We start from the raw sequence: 19,190 nt of genomic DNA, 5'->3' as shown, positions 1-19,190 counted from the left end.
GATTCTCCAACTCTGGGCTAGGTTCTCTTCCTTTCTCCTATCTTACTTCAGAGGCCTATTCAGAACTGAGGCAGCAACAGGAACACAAACAACTTTCTCAGAAGCTTCAGTTTTCGGCCTTCAAATGATAGGAGCCTAAACCCACTTGGATATATCCAACACTCAAGCGAGAAACACATACACATCACTGGATATGGTCCTTCCATCCCAAGGTAGGAACAGACTGAAGCTTCCTCCGAGGTTCTGTGAAATTTGTTCTAGAAGACTGAGCTGTTTTTTTACCTTCTTTGACAAAGGGCTTGCTATAATTAAAATGCACCAACTGAAGTCAGTTTAATAAAATATAATTTTCTCGATCATCAGCACAACATTATGTTTTTTCTCTTCCCACCAAATAAAATACTTTGCTCTTGTGTCAGAGCGGATGCAGTCAAGATGATGATCCATGTGTGAACATTTCCGACTAAAGGTGAAACAGGAAATACTTAATATTTGCAAGCATTCCTTACCTGCAATTTTATCCATTCATTCTCAGAACAGCTGTGAAACTGCCACCAGAGCAATAGCAAAAAGAGCACCAGACTAACATAGTAGTCAGTTTTGATTCTAGCTTTTATTGATGACCCTAAAATATGCCTCAGAATAATTAAATACTGCCCCATGGCATTAAAAATACACACAAATGTATCAAAATATTTGTATTCCGAAGATTATGTACATATCATACACTTTACAGTCATTTATGTAAACAGGAATCTCTTTTCTCCGTGTGTTAAATCTTTTTTTGTAACATTTAGAAAACCTCAAATCCGACACACACACAGTCCTATGAAATGTTAAGAGTACCCCTACTCTTAAATATATATATAAAGGAAATAGTCCAAAGCATCTACAAAAGCAAAATTAATAATTAGGTTAGTACAAAAATGAATTATATTACATTCATATAAAAAAGTTAAAATAGTAGCCTATGGGTCATATATATGCAATTTCTTAAAAGATGGGAGGAAGTGTTGGAGCCAGCCCAAGACCTTTTGCCTTCCAAAATGTGAAGCATAAGATGGTGCCTCTATCCCAATCCATGTGTAGAAACTAACTGGCGTGGCAGATTAATCTTATTTCCAACACTGGCCGCAGGACATCATCTTCTGCCACATCTGTGGGTGGCAGGTTAGCTCAGCGGCCAAAGGGCAGGTCATGTGGCACACACAATTCTGTCCTCCAATACCTTATCCTATTCCCTGCTCACTAGTATCCCTAGGAACAGAAGCGCATGAAGGATGGGAGGTGCAGCATATTCATGGATATAAGCTCTGCAACTCAGCTACGATCATACAAGTCCACAATCACAGAACTTGCCACGTGTCCTCAAACAAAGCAGCAGTCACACATTGTGTCGCCTGCAGAAATCACAGCTATGCACTACACCAGCATTGCCGAGGTCCTAATTTCTGGCTAGGCCATTGCAAACTGTTGCCCATTAACCTGGCCCACGCCTGTGATGCTAACCATACAATATTGCAGGTGGGTAGGCAGAAGGAAACAGGTGACTCATTCTCTTGGCCCATGTGGTCACCGTTAAAATTGTAGGAGAAATAATTATATTAGTGGGAGAATAAGAAGCAACAGAGTTGGTTGTCCAGTGATTCAGGTACGGTGGGGCTAGTCTGCCACTGCTATCAATTCCCAGTGTCTGGCATTTAACAATGAGGACTTGATTTTTAACCCTTTTGAAGCCAACGTACCATCACATTAAAAAATACAAATAAAATACATCATGGGGGTATGCAGCATATATGATCTGATTGCGGTCCCCAGTTTGAACCCTTAGAGGGATTATGCGGTATAGGACTTGTGTGGCTAAAGATGTGTATCCTCCACCATGCCAGGAAAGAACCACCCGTTTTATTTCTGCCAGGTGAAGCCTTTCCGCTTGCCTGGAAAGCAGCACATCATTAGGGAGGTGAGGAATATGGAACTTGTAAGCAGTCCAGTGTACCACATTTTGTACCACACACTTTTCTAACATAAAATAGAGCTACTGATCCGAGTATCAACAGATCAACATACCATCCAATTACTCTTTTTCACATTCTTTTCATTCTTCTGTCAAACATAATAAATTTTATTTGAGGTTAGAGGAAACCATCATCTCCACCCACTTATGATAGGAAAGGTCTGGTTTCAAATCTCATGTTAGCCATATATTCAATATATGCCTTAATGCTATCCAGTCTTTTACAACGGCTAAGCGACCAGAGGACAAGAAGAAGAAGAAGAAGAAGAAGAAGAAGAAGAAGAAGAAGAAGAAGAAGAAGAAGAAAAGGAGGAGTTTGGACTTGATATCCTGCCTTTCACTCCCCTTAAGGAGTCTCAAAGAGGCTAACAATCTCCTTTCCTTTCCTCTCCCACAACAAACACTCTGTGTGGTGAGTGAGGCTGAGAGACTTCAGAGAAGTGTGACTAGCCCAAGGTCACCCAGCAGCTGCATGTGGAGGAGCGGAGACGCAAACCCGGTTCGCCAGATTACGAGTCCACCGCTCTTAACCACTACACCACGCTGGCTCTCTGGCAAGCCACCAGTCTCCAGCCTTCTTATGCATTTATCTGACCTCCTGCCTTCCTTACTGACATCATGACTAAGATTCAACATCATAACTAAGTGGAAGCCCAGAGAAGGGGAGCTTTTATGCACAAGAGGAGAATGGCTTCAATGACCCCCTGGGTAACCTCCAGCCAGCTGTCTTCTTTAAACATTAGGATACATCCATTTGGAAATATGGGGACAGTATTGCTGGTTTACCTTACAAGGGTTGTGGTAAGGATTTCTGAGATAATACAGGTATATGTGAAATACTCCTTTAGCCCTTAAGAAAGGCACTTTACAGTCTACAAATGAAAACAAAACCCACACAACTTTTTGAGAGGTGCACAATGCTAAAGAAAAAGAAATTGTAACTGTGACTTCAAAATGTGTGTATCATATGATAAATAAACCAAATGGGGGGGCGATCTATATCTATCTTCTTTTGATCTAGAAGGGATTTGAGTGGTGGTAGAGTCATACCCCAAATATGTTTACTCAGAAGTAAGTTTCATTGTTTTCCTTGGGGCTTATTCCGAGATTGCAGCCTGAGATAGGGCAATAAGGCTAAGGGCAGATCTATCTCCACCAGCACATGACAACAATGTTGGGGTTCAGATGTGCAATGGCCAAGTCTACATGTGCATAATATTTGAAGCGGTAAAAAGAAACCCTTTGATCCAGCTATACTTTATGGCCTGCGGTAACACACTTGTGTGAGTTAGGTACTGCATATATATGGGTAAGACCAAATGTCTGCATTGAGCTAATCCAATCAATTACACCTCTCTAGGAAGCAGAGCAACACGAGGGTATGAAAGACCCGCAACATGAGTCCCACCCAGTGTGTATGAGTGTCACATGCAAAGGGATTCAAACGCTGCCATTTTTGGCACAATCACAACTGCCAAGTGATATTCACTTAGATGCTGCAGATACTGTGCTGGCCAAATTCATTCAGATCAAAATGAATACACAGAGGTGCTCGAATGTGCTGTCCTGTAGAGACCTGGATGTAAAATCCAGCATCTCAGAGAGATATGGGTGCAACCCTGCAGCCGGCTGTTTCTCAAACTCCAAGAGATTAGGCACTAATGTTCGGTCCCCCCTAACCCCCAGAAATACACCTAAAAGCTAAAGTCTGGTCATGGTTTGGACAATGCCAAACAGATTTAAGTTGAAACTGATCCTCAAACTTCTAGAAAAGAAACAGTATAAAAATAAAGAGGAAAAATAAGGGGGTTGCCACCTCACCTATTTGCTTTTGTCACTTAAAATCTTGTACAAAAGGAATGCTAACCTAAAATATTGCATTTGTATAAAACCACAAAGACCTCTAAGAGAAAAATTTTAAATTATGTATACATATAAAAAGGCCTTCTCTAGCAACTAAAATTTTTCTTCTTTTTTTCCAAGCAGATGCCATTTTGCAGCTCAACCAAGAATCACATTTCCCCTCGTCTATGAGCCTTTGCTGCCACAGCGCCACCTTCCTCTTCTTCCTCTTCCTCCTCTTCCTCCTCGTAGTTCTCATCACGGCCTTCTTTACGATTATTTTCCTCTTGGACTTCTTGCTCTTGTTCTGCACCTTCACTCATTTTTTCTTCAGCCTGGCAGCATGAGAAAATAATAACCCCAGAACAAAGATAACAAAAGAGAAAACTATTCAGCTTTTTGGAAAACACGTATTTGATGATAAAACTCTGCAGCATCTGCTAAGGCGAAATATTTCTTAACACACACACACACACACACACACACACCAGTCATAGCACAGAACAAAACAGAATTATTGTGCTACTGCAGGCTGTTGAAATTCTATGATTACTAAAGCCTTGAACCGAACTATCCTCTGCTGGGGGAGTTCAAGTTGTGACAAACAGCTGGAGAAACATATTGTGCTCTTTTAAGACTCCCTTCAACCCTATTGCTATAAACTCTTCTAAAAAGAATACCAATAATTACACTTGGGGTTTGGGCCAATTAACCTGTCCAACATTGCCAACTGATCACATATTGTTTGACAAAGGTCAAATAGTCCAGGGAAACAAGAATGCCCTGGTGTTCTTTCCATTGCATCACGGAGGCCGTTCAATAGCAACTGCAAGAGCGCAAGCTGTTTGCTCCTCAGCCTGGAGTAGTCAGGGTCTAGGGCAACAAAACATGTTGCTTTTCCTCAATCCAGAATCAATCGTGCTCACCCTCAAAATGCTGCTAGATTGATTCCAGATCCTGCTGTCCACAAAGTTGGGTGTGATTACTTGATATGCCTTTTGAAAAGCTTCCTCTTCTCTTGACTAGGTAACCCATGCCTTCTCCTCCCTGCACATGCCTCAGGTGAATTGGCGAAGGAAGTGGCGATTGCAATCTTGGCAATCTTGGCCACTGGGCGGGTGAATGCTCCCATTGCTGGGAGTGCCTATATCTGTTTTCAAATGAACACACTGTGGAGTAATGTGGAATTACCGTATTTTTTGCTCTATAAGACTCACTTTTTCCCTCCTAAAAAGTAAGGGGAAATATGTGTGCGTCTTATGGAGCAAATGCAGGCTGCGCAGCTATCCCAGAAGCCAGAACAGCAAGAGGGTTCGCTGCGCAGCGATCCCTCTTGCAGTTCTTGCCTCTGAGATTCAGAATATTTTTTTTCTTGTTTTCCTCCTCCAAAAACTAGGTGTGTCTTGTGGTCTGGTGCGTCTTATAGAGCGAAAAATACGGTAACCTGTGGTGAGCTTTCCTTTCTGGAATGAAACCAGTTTGTCCTTTTTCTTATTTTATACGTAGCCCAGTAATGTTATGCAGACATCTCTGACCTGGATATTCAAGGAGCAGGAAGCCTCCCTTAACCACCCATTTTAATCAAGCGTCCCCCATCTACGCAGTGTGCCTACATTTTCATCATTTTCGCCGTATGGCTCCTCGCCGTTGTGATCCAGCTCCCTCTTCTTCTCCTCGGTCAGATCTCCCTGGGCCTGAAAAAAGACACAAATGCCCAGTTGGAGGGGAAGGAAGAACCCATTTGAAGCCACCTGAAGTTTTGTGGCCATTCATTCATTGCATTTATACCCTGTCTGTCTGTCTGTCTGTCTGTGTCTGTCTGTCTGTCTGTCTGTCTGTCTGTCTGTCTGTCTCTCTCTCTCTCTCTCTCTCTCTCAGGAACTCAAGGTATTGAGAACAGGTGGTTTTTATACACAAACAATTCAGTCCAACATGACTACACAACCTCTTTGAATAATTAGTTTAATCCCCACAACAACAACAACCCTGTAAGGTAGGTTAGGCTGCTGAGAGGCAATGACGGGCCCAAGGTCACCCAATGAGTTTCATGGTTGAGTGGGGATTTGAACCCTCTTCTCCCAGGTCCCAGTTCGGCACTCTAACCACTAGGCCACACTGAAGACATACCTTTGCAATGCATAATAGAGGAAGAAAACATTCAATAAATACATATACATATAGGAGGGCCCAAAGTGCCTTGACCTGCAGAAAAAGGGGGATTTTCTCCTCCTATCTCCTAGAATATGCTTTGGTTCATTGCCCAGCAGCAAGAACTCAATTGTACTCAATATATTCCATTTTCTTTCTCCCTTATCCTACAGGGAAGGGCTGCAGTTGAGTGTACAGCAAATCTCTTTCTTTTAAACCATTTTTAATATGGTGTTTTTTTATTTTAAAAAATGCTGTAACCAGCCTTGGGACCATATGGTAAAGAACGGAACTTAAGGAACTTAAATAGCAATAATACATATATATGCTGACAATTAAGAGAGCTGTTGCTTTGGCTCTTGTCGATGTTACCATACTTTTCCATTATAACATGCCTCCATGTATAAAATGCCCCCTCAAATTTAAGAAAATGGGGGGAGATGGCACAGAGTTGTTCAGCTTTTGGGGGGGGGATTACTAAGGGTTGTTGGGCTTTTTTTAGGGGGGATTGCAGAAAATCGCCTCCCGTCTGTCCCATCGCCAACAGAAGCTGCCAATCGCCCAACCAACTGCCAGAGCGTCAGCCAATCAACACCACACATTGACGCAGCAACCAATAACACACACAATAGCTGCTGACAGCCGTGGCAACAACCAATCAAACGTCCACCCTATGCATTACCCATGTATAAGACAACCCCCACTTTTTAGCATGATTCTTTAAAGGAGGAGGAGGAGGAGGAGAGGAGGAGGAGAAGGAGGAGGAGTTTGGATTTGATATGCCGCTTTATCACTACCCGAAGGAGTCTCAAAGCGGCTAACAATCTCCTTTCCCTTCCTCCCCCACAACAAACACTCTGTGAGGTGAGTGGGGCTGAGAGATTTCAAAGAAGTGTGACTAGCCCAAGGCCACCCAGCAGCTGCATGCGGAGGAGCAGAGACGCGAACCTGGTTCACCAGATTACAAGACTACCACTCTTGTCCACTACACCACACTGAAAAAAAACATAGATTTATACACGGAAAAGTATGGCACTTATCACCTTTTTAGCACATTCTTCCTCCAAAGCACTTGTGATGCATACATTCTGCTCCCCCGCCAAGCAATAATCCTCACAACCAGAGAACTGTGTGTCCTCAGGTTCCTTACCTCTTCTTCTCCCTCTTCCTGGTACTGCTCATCCACATTGTCTTCTTGCTGATCAGGGTTACCCACCATCTGCAGACAAACACATTCCATAGCTGATATCTCTAAAAACTATGCACTGACTTACTTATTTAAAATCAATTCCAGGGCATCCAGGAGAGGCATAACTACAAAAAAAGAAGGATGCAACATGGCAAGGATTTGATTTCCAATGCTCACCTTTCACAAGGGGGGTCTGTGCAGGTATAGCTTTGTTTTGTCTTTTAGCAGCAATTAATGTTCCTATACCGGAGTTTATAGTTAAGAAACCAACCATAGTCAAAGCTAGCCACAGTTTTATTACAACCAGGGCTTAGTCACCCTGGACTCCCTTTGGGGAGGAAGAGCATGGTATAAATCTAACAAATTAAAATAGATTTGTGTAACATAAACCCGATATTTCTACATTAGCGTGCACTCAAAGGAGCTTATGCATTTTGCAATCAGTGAGCAAAAGTGACCAATAATGGATGCAATAATGGAATACTGAAAGGTATAGTTTTTGTAAGATATGCAGGGATTTATGACATGTAAAATGAACCATAGAAAGAGAAGATTGATATCTTAAGGATGTAAAATTAGTATTTTAAGTTGTAAAACAGAAAACTTAATAAAATTCTATATATACAATGCAAAAAAGTGACTACATTAAAAGGGAGCCTGGAAGAGGCAGAAATTACCATTTAAAAGCAGTAGTAAGGAAAGACATGCTTGCAGCATAACCCTATATATGAGAAGTAAAATCGGCCGTGTTCAATGGGGCTTATTCTAAACTATGCTTTTAGCATTCTTTTGAAAATAGTCAATGAAAGGTGAAGCATTTAAAGCACATTAAAAAAATCCTGGTTACAAGAGAACCCATTGCCACAATAAAGACTGGTGTCAATGCAACACTTCACTGTGGTTAACGGGAAGAGGGGAGTAATTCCGGAGCTCATTCTTGAACATTTAAGCTTAATAGGACACTACCCAGAAACCTGACATATGCTGCCCTGAGTAGGTTGATTAAAGGTAAAGGTACCCCTGACCATTAGATCCAGTAGCGGACGACTCTGGGGTTTGGGCGCTCATCTCACTCTATAGGCCGAGCCGGCGTTTGACCGCCGACAGCTTCCAGGTCATGTGGCTAGCATGACTAAGCCGCTTCTGGCGAACCAGAGCAGCGCACGAAAACGCCATTTACCTTCCCACCGGAGTGGTACCTATTTATCTACTTGCACTTGATGTGCTTTTGGTCTGCTAGGTGGGCAGGAGCTGGGATCAAACAACGGGAGCTCACCCTGTCACGGGGATTCGAAACGCCAACCTTCTGATTGGCAAGCCCTAGGCTCTGTGGTTTAGACCACAGCACCACCTGCGTCCCAGGATCATGAAAGAAAGTTGTAAATAAATGAAACAAATCAGCTGCGGCAAACTTCACATGCGGTCATTTTAGGAAATTCTCCTTGTTGCAGTTGGAAGGAAGGTGTGGCAGAATGCAAAGCAGAGCAACCCCGTGGAAGACTAATGTAATGGGAAACTCACTTTTGTCTAGAAAAAAACCCTCAATGACCAGCAAACAGGTCATGCGTTGCAATGCATTATGTGTGAGGTGAAATGCCTATTTGCAATGGCTATTTCATACATGCAGGACATCCCTAGAAGCTGCAGCCTTTGTTTGAAACAGGGCCTCCACTTGATAGCTATGGCCTTTTGTATACTGACCACTAAATGTTCTTCCATTTCAGGGTTCCCTTGTTTTGGGTTATTCGGCTTCAGTTGCTTATTCTCATCAGGCAGGTTCTCTTCCCTCTCCTGCTCTGCTTCCTCAAACTCATCTTCCCCTTGATTGTTGGGGTCATCAGCTGGGTTGACATCATCCCCGGCTGTCTTCTGCATTTCAAGAGAATTTCAGTAAAGAATAAAGTGCATTTCACTACAATGTCCTCTTAGGTCCATATCCAACACATCACTCAGATCTGCTTTAGATTTTCAAGAGCAAGCAAAGTTACAATCTATGGGTTGTACTCAATGAAGCCCTATTCAGAGTAGACTCACTGAAATTAAGTCATTCCCATTAACGTCAACGGGTCTACTCTGAGTAGCATTGGTACTAAATACTACCTTACATTTCTGATTTTTTATTTATTATTTATTTATTGAATTTATATACACGGGGGTCTCAGAGCCATTCACCACAAGGAGACATATACCCAGATGCAAATCTCCAGCGGCTGCAAATTAAAAAGCCTGGTGGGCAACCCAGCCAACTCTCAGCTGTTGAACTGAGTGTATGGGATGGCAGCTTAGAGACCCAAAGGCCGCAGGATCAGAGCCAGACTTCTTGATCCTTACAATAGCCCTGTGAAGTAGGTCAAACCAGGAGAGAAAGTGAATTGCCCTAGTAGGTTTAATAAAGACTTACAAGTTAGTACACCCAGGGTAATTCTTTACAGCATCCACTCCCAGTCAAGGGGCACCACTATAAGAGGAGCAAGGAGGCAGGTGCTCACTGTGTTAAAACTGACAGGGCCATAGTGATCTGAGCACATCTCTTCCTACTTCCAAGCTTGATCCATCAAGCCTGTGTAGCATAGCAGCTAAGAAAGCCCAACAGAGACTTCATCTCCTCAGAGTATTGCGAAAGAACGACGTCAATCAGCATTTGAGGATCTCCTTCTACCGATCAACAATAGAAAGTGTCCTTTCATACTGCATCACGGTGTGGTACACTGGTTTGACATCAACTGATAGAAAGTGCCTACAGAGGATGGTGAATACAGCACAAGATATTATGGGCTGTCCCATGAATCCGCTGGGTGAAATAGCGGAAGAACGTTGCCTCTGGAGAGTGACGAAAATTCTCAGGGATGATTCACACCCTGGCCGGCACTTTCTTGATCTCCTGCCCTCAGGCAGAAGATATAGAAGCATGATTAGTTGCACCAACAGGGTAAAGAACAGCTTCTATCCGTGGGCTGTTAGGCCGCTGAATGAAAAGATAACAACAGGGCAACTGACTTTCGGGTTTGGTGGGTGTGCGCCAGTAAATGAGGGGAATTAAGACTAAGAGAGCTGAGTGGGGGCTGCTCGTGTAATCTCACTGTATACAAGTTGTACAAGTGACAATAAAGTATTTCAATATTTCAATTTCACTGTTCAGCTGCAAACCAGAAACCCCTTGGAGACAATCTCACCCCTGCCATGAACGTAAGAAACTGCCTTATAAACAAGCCACCCTCTCTCACCTCAACCTTCGCTATGTGGAGAGAATAATTGCCTGTCTTGCCAAGATCAGCTGGCTTTATTGCTGTGTGTGTGTGTGTGTGTGTGTGTGTGTGTGTGTGAGAGAGAGAGAGAGAGAGAGAGAGAGAGAGAGAGAGAGAGAGATGCTTGACTGCAGTCTAAATTGAGCTATTAAATGGCTTTTGTTTTAAATTCATTGCAAATCACATTGAAGTAGCATTTGCTTAGAAAGGAAGGATATAAAACCTAAGATAAAAGCACATATATATAAAACAAAACATGAAACACTTTGAAGACATGGAAGTGCTATATAAATGCTAGCTATTATTATTCGTACTCCCTAACCCTTCCTTCCTTGAATTCTGAAGAAACTGATTTACTATTTCAAGATACGGCAAGATTCTTGGCCTACATTTTTGTTCTCTGATGTTACCACACCCATTTATTTGTTGTTTTGCTTTTAAGACAGGACCACCAGCCTCAGTGCCAGCTGATGAGGAGGGCTCTGCAATGTACTGCTGAATGGGCTCCTGGCCACCATCATAGTTTTCCCAAAATGCAATGCTCCAAACATTCTGTGGAACTGTTGTTTTTCTTTAAAAAAAATGGCTGCCACAAAATGCCTGGGAAAACTTAAGATGGTGGCCCCAGTCAGTGTCACCGACAATCCCAGGCAGTACCTCTAGGCCAAACAAACCTTGCTTCTGCCTTTGTTACAAGAAAAAGCACCTCCAGCATGGTGCTTGACACACAATTACTGATTTAGCTAGATTCATGTCTATTGATGTCTGTTATAGAATTGCCCCAAAGTGCAATTTTAAAGTATCAATGTATGCTATTCCCACTCACCGGTTCTTCATTCTGCTCGCTCTCTGCTCGGTGGTCCAGTTCATGATCCTGTTGTCCGTTTGCATTATTGTGGTCTTCTTCCTCCGCTTCATCTGGGTGCTGGTTCTGCCGATCGTAATCTGATCAAAGGCAATTCAGATCATTCATTCAGCCCTCCTTCCATTCAGAAAGGCCGCGTAAGCGGAACACTGTATTTGTAAGCCACGAAAGGAACAGCTTCCATGTGCAATTCAAGACGTATGAAAGTTGGATAATGTGTACAGAGAAAATTTCGGCACAACAAGATAGAGATGAATGAGCCACTCCCCTTCTCCACTGGCCATGAAATCCAGAAATAAGCCAAGCTGGGCTTTACCTGCTTTAAATACGGCCAACCCATTGATTGCATTTTCAATTACACACATGTCCTATTTCAAAGACAGCATTAAAGACAAGGGTTGGAGAGAACGTCACTTACTTTCTTCTTCTTCCTGGGCACCTTGTTCTTCTCCTTGAACAATATCCTGATCCAGGTTGTCGTAATGGGATTGGTGGCTGGAGAAACATTATACAAAGGGGTTAATTCGGATTCACAAGGGGATTTTTATTGTTGTTAAAACAGGGGTGGAGAACCTATCGCCCTCCAGATGCTGCTGGACTACAACTCCCATCAGCCCCTGCCAGCATGGCCAGGGATGATGATGATAATAATAATAATAATTTATTTATACCCCGCCCATCTGGCAGAAATTCCCCAGCCACTCTGGGCGGCTTCCAATAAATCACTAAAATACAATAACCTATTAAACATTAAAAGCTTCCCTAAACAGGGCTGCCCACAGATGCCTTCTAAAAGTTTGGTTGTTATTTTTCTCTGGTGGGAGGGCGTTCCAGAGGACGGGTGCCACTACCGAGAAGGCCCTCTGCCTGGTTCCCTGTAACTTGGCTTCTCACAGTGAGGGAACCGCCAGAAGGCCCTCGGCACTGGACCTCAGTGTCCGGGCAGAACGATGGAGGTAGAGACGCTCCTTCAGGTATACTGATGATGGGCAATGGGGGTCCAGCAACAACTATGGGGCACACATCCTTATGAGAAAAGATGGAAGACCAATGCCTGCTATTTGCTCCTTTGTTGGGGTTTGGGCCAGCTAGGCACCTCTTTGTATTACAGAATGTGTTGGTGAGGAAGGTAGCCTTCCCCCATTGCGGGCTGCACCTCCCACTTTACATGTTTTGCCACAGCAACACAATGCACCCATGCAGAAGTACAGGGCCATTGCTAGCTGCACTGTGAGTGTGAGATGGCAAGAGAGGGTCTCTTTCATGAGTGGGAAGAATAACCCAACTCAGGACACCAAGTGAGTGCGCCCCCCCTAGAACACACACACCTGCTCCCAGAATCCTCTGCAAAGTGCAGGGTTTCCATGAGGGGAACTGTGATAATGAATGCAGACTGGAGAGACGCATGTATGCAAAACCTATTGCTTTGAATGGCTGGAATGTTGTTCACTGTACAAATGCTAATTATTATTATTATTATTATTATTATTATTATTATTATTATTATTATTTCTTTATACCCCGCCCATCTGGCTGAGTTTCCCCAGCCACTCTGGGCGGCTCCCAATCGAGTGTTAAAAACAATACAGCATTAAATATTAAAAACTTCCATAAACAGGGCTGCCTTCAGATGTCTTTTAAAGATAGAATAGCTGCTTATTTCCTTCACATCTGAAGGGAGGGCATTCCACAGGACAAACACCACTACCGAGAAGGCCCTCTGTCTGGTTCCCTGTAACCTCACTTCTTGCAATGAAGGAATTACCAGAAGGCCCTCGGCACTGGATCTCAGTGTCTGGGCTAAACCATGGGGGTGGAGAAGCTCCTTCAGTTATACAGGACCAAGGCTGTTTAGGGCTTTAAAGGTCAGAACCACTATTCCACCTACTAGGCTTTCCCACCGCTGGCATGTGGCCCGTGCAAGACTTCCCTAGAGGGAATGTGGCCCTGAGTCAGGAAAAAGAACCGCTGCTTTAAGGCAATATAATGCAGAAAGGATTCTTGACAGCAGACACTTGAAAAGCCAGTTTGCAGGTGCCCATGGCGAACGCCATTTGCTAAATGCTTGCTGACAGGACATGGCACAGGTCAAGGAATGGCCTGCATCTTTATCCTGCTCCACTGGCAGCAGTGGAGAAGTGGGTCAGCCTGTACCTCCTCATGGGTAGCATATCAGCAGCCTGACCCCCCCACAAAGGCCCTGACCTCCCAGCAGGGGTTTGAAGAAAGTACCAGAAGCTTCCAGAAGGTTCTGGCAATTCTAGTCACTGTCAAAGTCTGAGGCAACCTGAGCTAACCTCCTTTCTCAGAGGCCGACAGGAGCCAAAAGTGCGTTTTAGAAAGATAACCTTAGGCGGTGTTTAAATTGCTCTTCGCCCTGCTCTGCCTGCCTGCGCAGTGTCAGCTCTCGCTCCTGAAGCTGCTGCTGCCGTAGCAACTGCTCTTGTAGTCTCCCCTGGTGCAGAGACTCCTGGTGTTCTCTGAGGCGATTGGCCTCCTCCGCTCGCTGGACGGCCAGCCGCTGTTGTTCCAGCTGCTCCTCGTAGGCGGATTTGTATCGGGTTATCGTCTTTACCTTCGGTGGTTCCTGGGCCAAGACAAATAGCTTAAAGTAAAGACCTAAGTAAGAAAAGGCTTGAGTAAATAAAGGCAGAACGAACTGCAAGAGCCGTAGCTCAGTGGAAGAGCATAGGCTTTGAATGCAGAAGGCCCAGGGTTCAATCCCCATCACCTCCATTTAAAAGAAACATGTAGCACAGGGGGCAGAAAAAACTTGTTGCAAGAGCCTGGAAGCCACTGCTAGTCGCTGCTGGGCTATACAGACTGAGGATCTGGTGCCAAATAAGGCCACTTCCCGAATTCTAATATCTTGCTAAGCACACCAGCTCCTGAACTGAAAGAACGTGTTCCACACTTAGAATCACAAAATGGTAGAGTTGGAAGGGACACCCTCATCCAACTCCCTGCAATGCAGGAATCTGTGACAGATGGCCATCCTACCTCTGCTTAAAAACCTCCAAGGAAGGAGAGCCCATCACTTTCTGGGTTGTCGTGAGGATTAAAAAAAAGGGAAAGGGGATTAACGCCTCCCTGAGGGGGAGAAAGGGAGAATGAAATATTGCAAACAGATTAAAACAGTAGCCTTTTGGCCACTGTTTTGGCCAGGACCCTCTTTTATCAATGAGATCAAAGCATTTCAAGCGTTCCACCACCACTTCTTCCCCAAATCCCAGAATCCCTTACTTCCATAGATGAGAGGACTTAAAATAATGGAGGGAAATGACCGGTGGATGCCCAGTCAGAAAGAGGGCTTGAAAGAAAACCTAACTCTCTCTTTCTTTCTCTCTCTCTCTCTCTCTCTCTCTCTCTCTCTCTCACACACACACACACGGGAAATTTGGGATGCTTTTAGCCAGGAAACCCTCTAAAGTTGGGCAGGAGCCCCAGGGGAAATACATTTCACGTAACGATTTGAGCATCAGCCAAGACTCTGGGCTGAGGGACACTCGTGAGTTCTAATGAAGCTTGAAATACAGGATGACTTTGTTAGTCAGATAAACACCAACAAGGTCCTGGGCTGAAACCAAAGGAAGAAGCAGATTTTTGCACCCCTGAGACATGACCCAGAAGGCAGAGCCATCTCTCCGAGATTCTATTTACAGCTCTACACAAAACATGACCTGTATGCACTGTACCCTTGAGATGCTCAGTTCCTTGAGGCAGGTTGCATGCAGAATTAAAATGGCCTGTCAAAATATTAGGGCACATCTGGATGCAAGGAAGAGCGCTCTGGACTCACAAAGGTAAATGGCACGAACAGATTCTGCCATCAAACGCAAATATACTGCCTGCAGATTACATACAACTTGTAAAGGGCTCTTTTATTATATTGCCACTTTTATTTTTAATGATGTTTCCTGCTGGGCTAAAAGCCTTAACAAATTTAATTGACAGGAAGTTGCCTTATAGAGAGCCAGACCAGCGGTCCACCTAGTTCAGTACGGTCTACATTACTGTCTTCAGCTGGTGGGTTAAGGTCCTGCTAGTGGGTCACAATCTGATCCAAGGTGGGTCACAGCAGGAGCACTGCCACCATGTATTGTAAAAGGTTGAGATTTGGGTCCCCTAAATGAAAAGGTTGAGAAATGGGTCCCCTAAATGCATGTTTTAAACAGCATCTTAAAAAGCAGAGACATCACCTTGCCAACAAAGGTTTGTATAGTTAAAGCTATGGTTTTCCCAGTAATGATGTATGGAAGTGAGAGCTGGACCATAAAGAAGGCTGATCGCCGAAGAATTGATGCTTTTGAATTATGGTGCTGGAGGAGACTCTTGAGAGTCCCATGGACTGCAAGAAGATCAAACATATCCATCTTAAGGAAATCAGCCCTGAGTGCTCACTGGAAGGACAGATCGTGAAGCTGAGGCTCCAATACTTTGGCCACCTCATGAGAAGAGAAGACTCCCTGGAAAAGACCCAAGGTTGGGAAAGATGGAGGGCATAAGGAAGATACCTGGCAGCAGATCTCCAAGGTTTCTGACAATGGTCACCCCTCTGGTGATGTCAGGAATTGAACCTGAGAGTTTCTGCATGCAAAACATGTTCTCTACCACTGAGCTCTGGCCCTCCCTCCCAGTGAGAGAGTCACTGCAGTGCGCCTCATAGTGCATATGTATGTATGTGTATGCATGCATGCACACACTCATATAATACTTATATAATTCCTGGGCCAGGAAGCAACACAATGCTGGAAAGAAAAGAGTGTCCGATCTGCTTCATTGACATAACCAGGCCCAAAGTCCCTTCTGGCTCCTGCCCACGATTCCTGTTGCCTACACCACTTATGGCATGCATGATGCAGGCTGCTTGCCCACGAATTAAAGCTGAATAAATGTTCCGGCTTCTGCCTCTGCCAGTAATGCAGCTGGATTTCAAATCGAGCACCAGCTAAGGTGACAGTCTAAACAAGGCAGAGGATGAAGAGAACAAACAGGGTGGGGTGCCTGCTATTTAAGCACACAAAAATGTGTTTCGAAAAAGGAATCTAGAAATTCGGTCTGGCTTCCAGTGTCCCAAAGCGATGAATGTGATTTCTTTTTTGAAAGGTTAATAGAGAGATCATGCAACAAGTTGCTCCCCCCCCCCCTTGCTTGCAAATTTTAGAAATGGGAAGGCAACTAGTGTTACCAACGGCATCCGTCACACAGCACATCGCATTCTGTAAGATATAGCACGCACTGCATTTCAAAGTGGCACGATTCCCTTTCCAAAGTGTGGCAAGCGCTGCACACATCCAATTAATCAACAGGGTGACAGGGACAGCATCACACTGGCAGGCTCTATCCCTTGCCCGTTCAAATTGCAGCACACCCCTCCGGTCATGCTATGTGCAGTGCCCCAGCCTCCGTTCTGAAAGGGCTTGTTTGTGACTGGCAAAGCAAAACTAGCTAAATTGTTTCAAGCCCTCTCTCCCTGCTGCTTAAATTGCAATTCCAAACTGACTTACTGGGCAATGAGTCCTGATAGATTTAATGGGGCTTATTTCCTAGCTGGTGTGTTGAACAGTGCAACCCCGATGAACACAGAGGGGTGCTATTACTATGCAAAGCATGGCAGTGCTCTTATTTATGTCTCTATTTCACCAACAGCTCACCTCTGAATGATGGTGTTCGCCCAGGGTGTTGGCTTCTTCCTCGTCAGCCTGCCCTTTCTCCTTCCATTCATGCTCCAAGTTGGCTTGGTCAAGATCCTCTGTCAAGCGTTCAGGCTGCCCAGCTTGCTCCATCTCTTCCTCCTCAAGTTCCTTCTTGTGCTCCTCTGCAACCTGTTCCACACGTTGCTCCTCGTCTTCTCCCGCCTCTTGCTTCTGCTGAATATTGAGCTCCCGCGGCGGGTGACCTTCATTGGCTTTTCTTTCAGGATGAAACGGCTCGGCTCTGCCTTCTCTTCCTTCCAAGTGGATTCCTCTGTTGGCTTCTTCTCCCCCCAGTGGCTGATCACCATTTAGCGTAATCTGCAACAGTGCAGAATATTAAACTTCAAATGGCAGTGTTTCAAAGACTGTGCTGCTGATTTATTTTATTTTTTAATATAGAGAGACTACTAGCCCGTCCCTCTAAGTGCTTACGAACCACTCAGGGCAGCTTGCAACAATTAAAAAGAAAATGCAACATCATGAAACGCAACTAAAATACGTTCAACACACAATGAAGCAAGATATGAAAACGTACAACAAAGGCAAGGAGCACAGAGGAAACATGAGCTTTAAAGTGGATACTTAGCAGTGTATCCACTTTGATATCCCGCTACCCGAAGGAGTACACACTGGCGTAGAATAAAATCACAGAATCATAGAGTTGGAAGGGACCCTGAGGGTCATCCAGCCCAACCCCCTGCATTGCAGGAATCTCAACTAAAGCATCTTTATTTCTTAAATGTGATAGGCTAAGAATGGGGGATTTGTGGCATGGGCCATAGCTTCTTGCCTGCCTGGTTTGCTTCCCCAAAGCATGTGGCTGATCACTGGTGGTATAAATGCCAGACTGCACAGACCTAAATGTTCAGCAAAGCAGTTCTCCTCTCCTTAGAAGTGTGGGCATATATCCAAGGGAAGAGTTCACGCAACAGGCCTGCCTGTCGGCTGCCAAACACTCAGAGAAGTCAAAGCCTTCCTATCACCCCACCATCGCCCATGAGCACAACGTATTCCAGCGGAGGCAGCTCACACATTCAGTTGTGAATCGGAGCTGAGAGTCTTCAAGGGGCTGGGACATCAGTTGCCAGGCACCCAGGTGTGAAATCAGCCCTAAGAAAAAAGGATCTTATTTTGATTACGGAAATGCTCCAATTAGAGTTCAGCTGCCTGCGCAAATCCTTCACTTTTGAACTGCCTGCGGTTTCTGCTTCATATCAAGTCACCCTGCGATGGCAGCGTTTATGGAACCCGTGTCTCCCAACATGTATCGCCAAGAGCTTGGGTTGATGCTTAGTGTGTCGTTTTTATATAAATAGATCAGAGACGGCCCGTCATTGTACTTGACTCTTTCTTTGTTTCATTATTTTTTAATGAGAATAATAACCGGATTTACCCCTTTTACATAAAAAAAGTGCCGCATACAAACAAGATGACACCAGGGGGTTTAAGCGGCTTTCTTTTGCTCAAACTATAATGATGTGACATTTGGAAAGAGCAAAGATCTTCCATGCTTTATTAAGCGCAAGGATTCACAAAGGAGCCATTGCTCAACACACGTATGTGGCCATCCATATGCGAAGGCAGCAAAGGACATAAACATTTGCTTGCAGGCTAATCTTAAGGGAGACAAGCCTTTGCCTACAATGAACACAGCACGGACGTGAATTGCCAGGTGAAGCAGAACTGCCACACTACTTCCCTGGCAAGTGGGTCATTGTTGCTTACCAGAAGAAGGGAGAGTTGGTGGGAGGTTAGTGTGGTGCAAACCCTGCTGCCTTGCCCCTCCCAGTAAGCAAATTTGATGAGGGGGCGCTCATCAAATCTGCAGATGACACCAACCTGGGAGGGGGAGCTAATGCCACTGAAAACAGAATCAGGATTCAAGACGACCTTAACAGCTTGGAGAACTGAGCCAAAGCTAACAAAATGCCTTTCAATAGGGATAAATGTAAGGTTCTGCACATAGGAAGAGCCAGCTGCACAAATATAAGGTTGGGGACACCTGGCTTGCCAGTAGTGCATGTGAAAAGGGATCTAGGGGTCTTAGTAGATCACAAGCTTAACATGAGTCAACAGTTAATGCTGCTCTTGGGTGCATCAACAGAGGTCTAGTGTCCCAGTCAAGGGAAACCGAAAAGTGCTGGGTGAAGTGGCTGCAGCAGCCAAAACCATCTTCATTTTCCCAGAA

The 19,190-nt window shown here is 44.5% G+C and overlaps 1 protein-coding gene across 2 annotated transcripts in view; it reads right to left on the bottom strand.

Annotated features, from left to right (window-relative positions):
* Nucleotides 1-594: 594 nt before the first annotated feature.
* GOLIM4 (golgi integral membrane protein 4) overlaps nucleotides 595-19,190 on the bottom strand; it is a 56,829-nt gene continuing 38,233 nt past the window's right edge. For both annotated transcript variants that reach the window (XM_081910985.1, XM_081910986.1), the window contains 8 exons: nucleotides 16,961-17,320; nucleotides 13,655-13,893; nucleotides 11,725-11,801; nucleotides 11,268-11,386; nucleotides 8,898-9,065; nucleotides 7,158-7,226; nucleotides 5,473-5,553; nucleotides 595-4,194 (listed from right to left, as the gene is read on the bottom strand). In XM_081910985.1, the coding sequence (XP_081767111.1) occupies nucleotides 4,030-4,194; nucleotides 5,473-5,553; nucleotides 7,158-7,226; nucleotides 8,898-9,065; nucleotides 11,268-11,386; nucleotides 11,725-11,801; nucleotides 13,655-13,893; nucleotides 16,961-17,320 (1,278 nt within the window). In that variant the 3' untranslated portion in view covers nucleotides 595-4,029. The remainder of the gene's footprint in view (nucleotides 4,195-5,472; nucleotides 5,554-7,157; nucleotides 7,227-8,897; nucleotides 9,066-11,267; nucleotides 11,387-11,724; nucleotides 11,802-13,654; nucleotides 13,894-16,960; nucleotides 17,321-19,190) is intronic.

This window comes from Podarcis melisellensis (genome assembly GCF_964234715.1).
Source record: "Podarcis melisellensis genome assembly, chromosome: 5".
Taxonomy (NCBI): Eukaryota; Metazoa; Chordata; class Lepidosauria; order Squamata; family Lacertidae; genus Podarcis; species Podarcis melisellensis.
The sequence above is the reverse complement of the archived record's forward strand: the minus strand, read 5'-3'. Positions and strand labels throughout refer to the sequence as shown.